The 10,714-nt window shown below is 36.7% G+C and overlaps 1 protein-coding gene across 1 annotated transcript; it reads right to left on the minus strand.

Moving 5' to 3' along the window:
- Positions 1-674: 674 nt before the first annotated feature.
- Positions 675-10,224, minus strand: LOC104412649 (E3 ubiquitin-protein ligase MIB1-like; the record flags this gene model as incomplete). Its single annotated transcript, XM_010023420.1, has 6 exons — positions 675-775; positions 1,900-2,013; positions 2,704-2,782; positions 3,154-3,346; positions 4,642-4,823; positions 10,063-10,224. Coding segments are annotated over 6 exons (831 nt in total), but the record flags the coding sequence as incomplete, so codon positions are not given.
- Positions 10,225-10,714: the final 490 nt, after the last annotated feature.

Consider the following 10,714-nt stretch of genomic DNA (forward strand, 5'->3'; position numbering starts at 1 on the left):
ATATATAAATTTAACAATAAATAAATCTTAAGCATAGCAGATCACTGCCATAGCATAACCCAGAGACAAACTTGAAAGCTTAATACTTTTTTAAGTAACATTTCTGACTTAAAATGTGTGGACTTTCCTATCCCATCATGACACAAAAAATAAGCAGCTTTTTTTCCAAATATGATCTAAGTAAGACAATCCAGTACTAGGCTGACATCACATTTTCAGTATCATTACCCAAAATTGCAACATTAAGACATACTTCAGAAACATTGCCCTTGATGTCACGTCATCTTCCAGGGAACAAATAATACAGACAGCTTTACGTGTGCAATGTACTAGTACACAGAACAAAGTAGACTACTACATTGAATCCAGATTGAGACTGATACCGAAGAACTTCTACGTTTATTACTGTTCATGTCACCTAAACAGGCAGGGCATCCTTCTTTAGCCACACCAACACAAATGCTCTAATAGATGGATTATCAAACACGGCCTCTTTATTAATTTTTTTTAACCTGCATATAGAAGACATACAAGTCACATCACACACAAAAATTATTGGTTATTTAGTTAAAACTTGAGCACTTCAACATGTCATTCTGGTTTAAATAACAGAAGATGCATTGGCTTTTCCAATTATTTCAGTGGCCCATAAAATTTGTATCCAGTACTTTTACCTGTTCCTTAATGTCTTGTAACTGTTGTTGCAGCTTCTGTACATCTGCATTGACATTGGTGTTGTCTTTGTCTTTCTGCAAAACTGGAATGTTTCCACTTGCTGTAATTTAGAGAAAATAAAAGATACGTGACTATGCATCAGTCCAATGAAACAGGAATAACTATTCCCAGTGTACTGACTACAGTTTTTCCATTATCTGAAGTAATGTTACTCAAACATATTTGATAATCTAATTAAATTTACTGTGACATCACTGCAGCTCAATTCATAAAGAACTTCTTTGTGTTTAGCAGCCACACTTCTTTGACAAGTCCTTCCTCAATAATGATGCTCAACATGCCTGTAGACCCTTAACGTTCTCAGAGTTCTTATCTGACAGTGAAGTTCCCGGAATAAATTTCTTTGCATGTCAAAAATAAAAGCAAATCCTTTCGCACTGGAAAGACTTTTTATCTACACAGCTAATTCTCTTTGGTGAACCGCACAAGCATCTCAGAAGTAGTTTGTTCAAAAGTTGAACAAGCTCAGATCAATACTGCTATATTTGACTGATCCCAGCAGCAATGCTACTATAAGACAAGAGAAATAAGTAAGTATTTCTAATGACAAATTTTAAATTTCCGTGTGAGTATTAAAAACCTGATTTAAAAGATTATTCTTATATTTATCTATTGAGGAACAGTATGACAAGAATGATCTAATATTCCAATTCATATAAACTCAATTCAAACACTGCATACCACACATACAAAATAAGTACAAATAATATATAGAAACTGACAGACATCACAGGAAATCTAAAAACTAGTCAAATCAGGAGATGTAAAACTGAACAATGTCATGAAAGTTGCTTGTACCTAGATGCAAAATATTTACCATTCCTTTATCAACTAGGAGAGTTCCAGAAGTAAAAAAAAGATACATTTATTTGCTCACTTGCACAACTACTGGCAATTTTCAGCTCTTCCCTCATTAATAAGCATGCAAGAGACATACATGTTTCAGTTTCTACTCTGGATGTTGGAAGAAATCCTTTAGTGTAGTGACTGGTGTCACCACTGCATCTGCTGCTACCAATGTAGAAAGCTGTGCAAACGGATACCTGGCTTAACACTGTTTTTATTAAACTTTTCTTTAAAAACGAGAGGAAGGATTTAGGTCATTTAAAAGTATAAGAAGTTGGTGGGGGAATGTGAAAGAGAATGGGTTTTGGAGTCACTCACAAATATCATCAGTGGTATCTTCTGTACCTTTCCCTCCGCAGCACATTATGAAAGGCACTCTTCGCTCAACCACTGCCCGACACTGTACACATTTCTTCATCAAGCTTGCACAATCTGAGAGCACAGAGAAATATATCAACTCTAGATCCTGCTATTTCATTCTTCTTCCTTCATATCCATAAGCTTGTTTATTCACAACAGCTATATAGCAATGCCATAATAGAAATAACTACTTCTGTTCATCTTTACATGATTTTATGCAAAATCACACCTATAAACAATGTCACATTTGGGAATCAAGGTAAATCCATTCTGTTTATCTTCTTTTAATCTATTTTCAGTGAGCAGGCTCCTCTTTCTCCAAATGGATGTCTACTCCACAAGAATTACAGATATTAAAAAAAGTAAAATCACACACATTTGAAACCAGAATTTCCAAGAATTTCATCACTACCTTCATTTTCCTTTAGAATGATCTCATTTACTGTCCTAATGCTCCAGGGGCAAATAGCTATGTCTTCTTACAGAGCAAATCTGTATCTTTTGACATAAACCTAGAAAGGAGGCTATACTTCTTCTACAAAAGAAAAATGATTGTCTCACACATGATGAAGGTTACTGTCAATCAGCAGAATGGGTCCTGTAAACTACACAAATTTGAAGACTCTCTCTCATCCTGCTTGAACAAGATGTCCAGAAAATAATCTGACTTGAAGTCAGATTACTAATGAACTTCTAGCAATGTGATTAAAAATGTTCTGTTTCAAGACTACTTCAAAAAGAACTTCCCTCAAGTTTACTTACTCTCACAGGCACACATATGACCACAAGGCTGGAAAAGCACAGCTGCCTTTTTGTCTGAACACACTACACATTCTTCAATCTGTAAAGAACAATAAACATCCATATGAGTAAAGTTTATCACCTGCTCTCTACATTAATTTGCTTTTACATTTTTTTTGGCAAGGCATGTGGACTGTAAGAAGCTCCATCCAGTGTTGTTATTAAATAATTCAGCACCTCAAAATGCAATTTTGAGGACCTGTACAGGGAAGACATGAGTACAAGCAAACAGAAGAGAGTAACATATGACGTTGGAACAAGGTATCGTTATGATGCAAAATTAATTCCAACCAGTGAGACAAAATTAAGACAAAACATCGCTTAAAACATACTACACTTTTCCTTGACGTCTTTTGTTTTACTTTTCCATTAAAAACAGGAAGAGAACCAATAGACTTTGGAATTTTTTACCTTTGTCCTAGACTGAACTTGTTCTTTACAGATGAGGCATTTTTTCACTCGTGGTGAGCACAGAGAACATGTGGCAATGTGTCCACATGGGCCAAACAGAGTATCTCTCTTCATGTCTGAACACACCATACATTCTTCTAAGGTTTCAGAATCATTGTTGATCATAGATGGACTTCGGGAACCAACCTGGCCACTACAAAGAAACCTGCAGTCAAACTCATTTTAAGAAATATCAGTTGGCTGTATCTATATATTCCTATGCATTCAGGCATCACTGTATCACCATAAAGCAATCTGAACTGCATTTTCCCAAATGTACAGTTGACATAAAAGTGCAAGGTCACACACTCAGATAAAGACTGAACAGAAACAGGCCACACAAGTTAGAATAGCATCTTGTGAACGTAGAAAACCTTTCCCTCCCGTCCTAAGAGTTTACTTTATTGAGAGATGCACCCTGTAGCTTCAGAACTGCAGGTAACACCTTAATCTTGAATACACTTCCAATACTTAGCAAAGGACAGGTTTGTAGAACCACCCCCAAACTCGCACAGTGAATCCACCTCGGATCTTTGTTCTATACGCTGCTCACCCAGCAGAGGGAGCACGTGTTGAACCTAACCAGTTCATTCCTACAGCCCTCACAAGCCCATAAAAGGTGGCGAGAAAGAACAGCCACAGGGATGAGGCCAAGACAGACAGACAGACAGAAAGACTTTGAAGAAAATAAGTACCTTAAACACCAGGGCAGTATCAACAAAAATGGTATCTGTGACATTCTGAGAGCACATTTTTGATTTCCACAGAGGAATTAAGGAGGAGAATCACATGAGCACACATGATTCACAAATAGGTACAAAACTAGGACAATTAGAAAGCTGAAACTTCTCAAGCTATATGCACTTGATAAATGACAGTTCATTGAAATCATAATTCCTAGAGAAGTGCTTCTGAGACATCCAACTTATCCCCCCTCCTCTTTTTAGAGAATCACAATCATGCAGGGTGATAGGTACTAGCTCAAAGCAGAGTCAACACTTAATTCACACCAAGTTATACTGGGCTTTGCCTGTTCCAGTCTCGAAAACCTGCATGGACAGAGGTTTCACAACCTACCTGGGCAACCCTGTTGCAATGCTTAGTTATTCTTTCAGTGATTTCCATCCCCAACCTACCCCCTGCCCTTTTCTGGGATGGCTTGAAGTTCTACCAACCTCCACCTGCACATTCTCATCTTCCCATTCTCTTCCCTCCCATACTAATGTGTATGAAAGTCCTCTAAGACTTGTGTAAGTTTCTGCTAATGTATTTGTAAATAGCATTCAATGTATCACAGAAAAGAAAGAATTCACTGAAAGGCAAGAAGAAGCTTGTATGTTTAACACTGTTGCTGAAAAGGCACATTTTAAATACATCACAGTTAAACCATGGAAAGCAGAGACTTGGAAACTGCATGTTTTACATATACAAATATACAAACATACAAACCTGACTTTTTCTTTGTGACATTTAGCCAGTGCTTTGCAGAGACTAGGATCAGGGCAGAGATCGAGAGGAGACTGACCCTTCTTATTACGAATGCTGAGGTCAGCTCCGTTGGCTGCCAAGAAGCAAGCAATAGATGCTGCACTTTTCTTCTCTGCCCCCTGAGTGCCAAGTCCCATTATTAACTGAAAGAAAACAAATATGAAAGCAATTTGAGACACTCTTAATAGTTAGGAATAGTCTGGCTAAAGGAAAACTACTTAACATGCACACATGCACATACAACACACACATAAATCTGGAAGCCCAAAGAGGAGTCTCCAGCAGTAAAATCAAAACAATCGTGTTAGTACTGAGTCCATTATATTCAAGTTTCCTTTAAGGAACTTAAATTCAGCAAGTAATAGTTCAGATACTGAAGCATTTCCTGCACACCTATCCTCACTTGTGAAGTTGCTGTCCTACATGAGCACTGCAAAGTCCTAGTGGGTATATCAAGAATTCACTCTAAGTATACTGAAATTGCTGAGTTCAGCTACCATCACCACACTTGGACTGAAAACACAGTTGGGCAGAGAAACAAATGTGCACTTACTTTTAACCTGGTGAGTAAAGCACCTGCCCCAGAAAGACTTGATTTCAGTTGCCTTCTCAGCCTGGATGCGTTTAAACCCACATACATGTTCTCCCGTCCTAATAATGTAATGCTCCTTTGCTCTTTTACAACTACTACTACATTTCTGTATCAGTGTATCTATTACACGCTATTCACAAGGACAGGTAGAAAAATGGAAAGGCTCACTATGACAGCCAAGCAAGGAGAGTATTCACCTACTCTGGAGCATAACAGGCCTGCTCCCAACATCTTTCTGTGTTAAAGTGTTGAAGCTTAAGCAGATAAAATGCCTAACCATAATGGAGACTATATATAATATGAAACTTCTAGCACCACTACAAATCCCTCAGCAAACTACATGAGACTATATTCAAAGGAACAGGTTGGGCACGGCTCCAGTTCAGGGGGTTTTAAGTACTGAACTCCAGAATTATAAAGGCTTCAACACCAGGACGAAGGCAGGATTTTGCATGCACCTTTTTCCCATTAATTGATAGCAGTGCCCAACTTGACTGATGTACGCCTTTCTATGCCACTTTCAGTTTGTACCATCTATCCCCGCAGCTGGTCTTCTAAAAGCTAGGTTTCAAATACCAACACTAAAAATTTAGTAATACGGGCTGGTTAACAACCATTTATATTTAAATAACTAGATGAGCTATTTTAGACAGAGCGACATAAAGGAATAAATTTGAATACCAGATACATGTCACTGCAGCACTGAAGGTTTCATATTTTGAAGTCTGAACTACGAAGAAAACAGTTTTCAAAACCCCTCTAGTTATTTCCCCCATCCCTCAGACTTGTGAAGAAAAAGGCTTGGTTTGGGTCCATGTCTTGCAGCACATAAAGAATGTATTAAAAGTCTTTACCCTGCCTTGATAACTGCAAGATTATCCTTCTCAACACAGTTTCCCAGTGAAGCAATTTTTTTAAACCTCAGTCTTCATGATTTTGTCCAGTTAGGAGTTCTTGTATTAACAAGCATTACTGAGGTGCTACAATATTCTTAAAGGTCACTTCATGAGTTCAGATACTCACAGTCCTTTTGATGTACCCGATGATCAGGTAAGAAAAGTACAGCTTGAAAGACATCATATGAAGAAACCCAGTAAAAGTTATGGAGAGAAATTATTTTTTGGTGTACAGATCACAGAATATTTTTGTTTATAAATTCAGACTATTTTTCTGCACATCAGTTTAAAGCACTGGCTGAAATGAAGCGGAGATCTTACCCAGCTTCAGTCTACTTCCTTGAACCATGTCAGTATCCAGCCAAGGCAGCAGAGAGTTTTGTGAAAGCCTATTTGCCCTGAAGTTGGCAGAGTAGACATTTTTTTAAGGCATGGTTATACCAAACCATTTGCTACAGTCTTTCTTACTTGCTGGAACAAGAGTTCTCTTGCTATCCACGCTTGCATGTTATGGGCTCTAACTTGTCCCTGAATGAAACTGCTACTGTGTCTCCAAAAGGAAAATTTAACTCAAATAATTTCCTTCACACTTGGGAGTGGATATACACTATGCCAGGATTTGCTCCTCCACCTGGAACAGCCACCAACGTTATTCAGGAAAATCTTGAGTCCTAAAATGCCTCTGCATGCTGTATGCTTTGAGAACACCAGGACAATATCGCATCCCATGGCACTTCTCTGGCAGTCTGCAACATTTCAGGCATGCAGAATGAAAAAAACCCAACAAGCCATGAACAAAACCATCATGTTTTAGTGCCTAGTATGGCTGTAACCCTCCCCTGGAGGGTGATATCCCTGAGATGCACCAATATAAATCAGCCCCAGCCAATTTACCTGTGAGGGAGACATCTTGGTTTAATCCTCGCAAATGGTATAAATATCATCCAAATAATTTTAACTACTGAGCTACTTTTGAAGCTGTAAACACCTGATTGACATCCATTAGAAGGCAGGATTTAGGCAGTGGCACCATTTTGAATCTTAAAAGCATTTTAAGGGTCTGAAAGATACCTATGTTAAAATAAATTACACTAAGTGAGCTGGGGAATAATACATTTATTTAGGATAAGAAGTGTCCCAGACCAAGAACGCTGCCTCTACTAAACCAGCTGAAACTACTTTTTTTGTGGTGATGGGGACTGCACTTCGGAATTATTTAAAGAAATGGGGTTCAGTGCTCATTGCACTTTAACACACAAATGTTTTTCAGATTGATACCCAAAAAAGCAACTGAAGAAGCCTGACAAAAATTGGTTTAGGTATTACAACAACTTAATGTTGGCCTTCCGAAGGAACTAGTAAAAATTAATGCAGCTAAAAATCACTCCGTAGAATTCCATTTATGAAATAAGTTCATTCTATCAGTAAAGAGTATTGTGCCGTATTTTAAACCACAGTCAAAAGCAAAAAGTAACAAATGGTAGAATTTCAATGAAGCTGCTGTCCAACCAACTATCATATATGAAAACCATTTAAAATTCTGCAAGTGAAATTTATCTTTTTCAGTTTATTCAAGTGGAAAATAGAGAAGAAATTAATACTTGTTGAAGTACTATACTATGAAGAGGCACCTTACTTGACTAAGTAGGTTGATACCTTCAAGACAGCAGTCCAAAGGTAATTAAAATTTAGCCAAGCAAAAATGAGCTCTAAAATACTAATGATTTATCAGATTTGCCATCGCATAAGACTAAAGAAATCTGCCATGTTTCCCTGTCTTTAAAGGGATTAATAAAATAATAATAATATTAAAACGCCCCAGATTCCATCAATTTAACTTACGTCATCATATTCAGAAAAAAAAAACCTTACTGTTTTCCCAGACTACATCATTAATCCAATTTATCCTCTATTATCCATAATCTGTATTTGAAATTCTACACAAGACAAACTACAAACGCGTCCTTGGATAGCTCTGAAGGTCCAGATGCCTGCATGTATTTTACCAGCATAGATCCTGTCTTTTTTTGATACACAATTTTGGGCTAAACATGGCTTACCAGTAAAAGTGTTTACTGGTAAAATCTATTTTATAGCATTTTTACATTGCTTTTATTTAAATAAAGATAGCTCTAGGTACAAGAATTGTTCTCATTTACTACTTTCCACAAAGCAGTATTTTCAAGATCTTTTGATCTGCTGACCATCTTAAGGGTTTTCTGGCATATCTTAGCCAGGCTTTATTCCGTATTTTACATTTCAGCCACATCTTATGGTGCCACAGCATAAAATTAAAATAAGCAGGTTTTCACATCTTCCCCAAAATCTTCTCCACACCACTTAAATCTCCCAAATTTGTAGTTCTGCAGAACATTTCTCTGCAGCTAAACAAAGTGCAAAAGAATGACCGCTAGTTTGACCAAGCTAAGCTAGGAAGTACTGGTTCATTGTGATTTTTAAACACTAGAACACTTTCAGGTCGTCAGAGATACAATCATGCAGGGATTTTGTTTGTTTGCTTGTCATGGAGTCTTCCTCTACCCATTTGTAACTAATATTTTAACAGAAATAAACCAAAAGTATAATTTTTTTCTGAAATGGAACAAGTAGAAGAATTTCACTCTTTGGAACGCAAAATCCCCCAAACCCAAAATTTAAAAAAGCAGTAGGAAAAACAAAAGCCGCCTCTTGTTTTGTGTTAAACTCAAAACTCAACAACTCTAGTTTCATTGTAGATTCTACTAATAAGATGGGCAACAGAGAAACCTATTCATGAAATGCAGCATCAGAGCAAAAGTATTTATCTCCCGTTCACTCGTTTCACAATTAAATACATGCACACAAAGTATTCTGGCCACCTCTCAGAGTCCGTTTCAGATCATGGAAACAACTGAGTTGTAATCACTTTCCTCCTCTCACTTAAAAGGACACAAACGTGTTTGTACATATGCCAGTCTATTTTAAATCTCTTTTCAAAGTCTATTCCAGTGTATTTCAGCGAGATGAAGTAACCTGTCTGAAAAACATTTATTGTACAGTGGAATCACTGTTTTAAACAAAGACTTTTTAAAAAGTGGTGGTTTTTTTTTTTTTTTAATGAAATGCAAAAAACTTGCCACCCACAGATAAAATTAAAAAAAAAAAAAAAAAAATTACAACACTGATAACTAATGATTCAGCAAATCTGATCCTCTGTTACGTTTCTTTGTCTTTAAATATTAAAGACACACACATTGTTTGTTTTTCTCAATCCAAATCACTCCAGAATTTTATTTCTCCTTTGCTTTTCAGTAAAACTATAAATTTCATCTTTTCATATGGGGTTCACACAGCTTTTTGGGTGTGGGCATTTCTTTCAAGAAAACATTTTGACTTTTATTACTTGGTGTTTCTTTCACTATTTCCTTATTACGGCACAATTTCTGAAATGAACTCTGTCAGAAAGATACATAACAATGAACATATAAAGATTAGAATACCTTGTTCTAACAGAATAAAATTTCAGAAGGTTATAGAAGTAGTTAAACAATTAAAGCTACAAAGACATGCAAGATGTTGAATACCAGAGAACAATTTTAGTCTTATTCTGTACTGTAATACCGTTTCTCTTTCCTAAAAAGTTACTTTTGATTTCTTGGCAGCCTGTTCACTATGGAAGAGAGATTTGTAGATATATTTTGAATTAAATAACCTTATTTTTCTTTAACAAAGATAAATGACTACATGTGAAAAGCCACATATAACAATATGATTTCTGCCTACACTGCTGTTTAATGCAGAACGTCTTTGTAAACTTATGCTGCCGAAAAACAGTTCAACAGTACAGAACTAGACAAATAAAACAGACAAATTTACATGAAAAAGAAAAGGAATAAATAAATGCATTTTATTTACTGTGTTCTTTGATGGCTCCCAAGCAGTATCTACCTTGCCCACATCTTGCATGTCTTGAAGTTGGCGGAGCTGTGACAGGGTGTGGTGTCTCAGGGCTTCATGCAGGGGAGTATCCCCATCTTTATCCTGAATATCCAGTTTAGCACCTGCACGGACTAAGAGCTGAAAAGAGAGAGAACCCAGTTTAGAATTCAGAAAAAGGCTATTTATTCCTTTTAAAACTAATTTCAGGAAACTATGGTTTAGGATGCTCCAGGAGGTCCTAAAGGGTTATTCTTTTAATCTTGCTGTAATTCACAATTGAGTTTTTTAAAATTCATTTTCCATACTTTGAACTCAGCCTCAACTAATGCATTCATCTCTTTCAAATATCAAGCTTATTTCAGCAGAAAATGCTTGCCTGTGCTCTGAGGGAGTGCTACAAAAGTTGCTATGTTAGAGGTCCAAAACCTTTAATTCTTACAAGATAGCCTACACAAAATGTAACACATCACACCAATATATCAGAAACAGAACAAGTGGACAACACTTCAGATATGTTTATATTCTTAACTATTAGGTTTCAACTCCCTCAAAAAGCTGCCATGCTAAACATAATTTACAGTATCCTCACATTATCAAAGTAGTTAAGCATGTACTTAGGTTTACCCTT

Source organism: Nestor notabilis, unplaced genomic scaffold (assembly GCF_000696875.1).
Source record: "Nestor notabilis isolate BGI_N333 unplaced genomic scaffold, ASM69687v1 Scaffold35191, whole genome shotgun sequence".
Lineage (NCBI taxonomy): Eukaryota > Metazoa > Chordata > Aves > Psittaciformes > Psittacidae > Nestor > Nestor notabilis.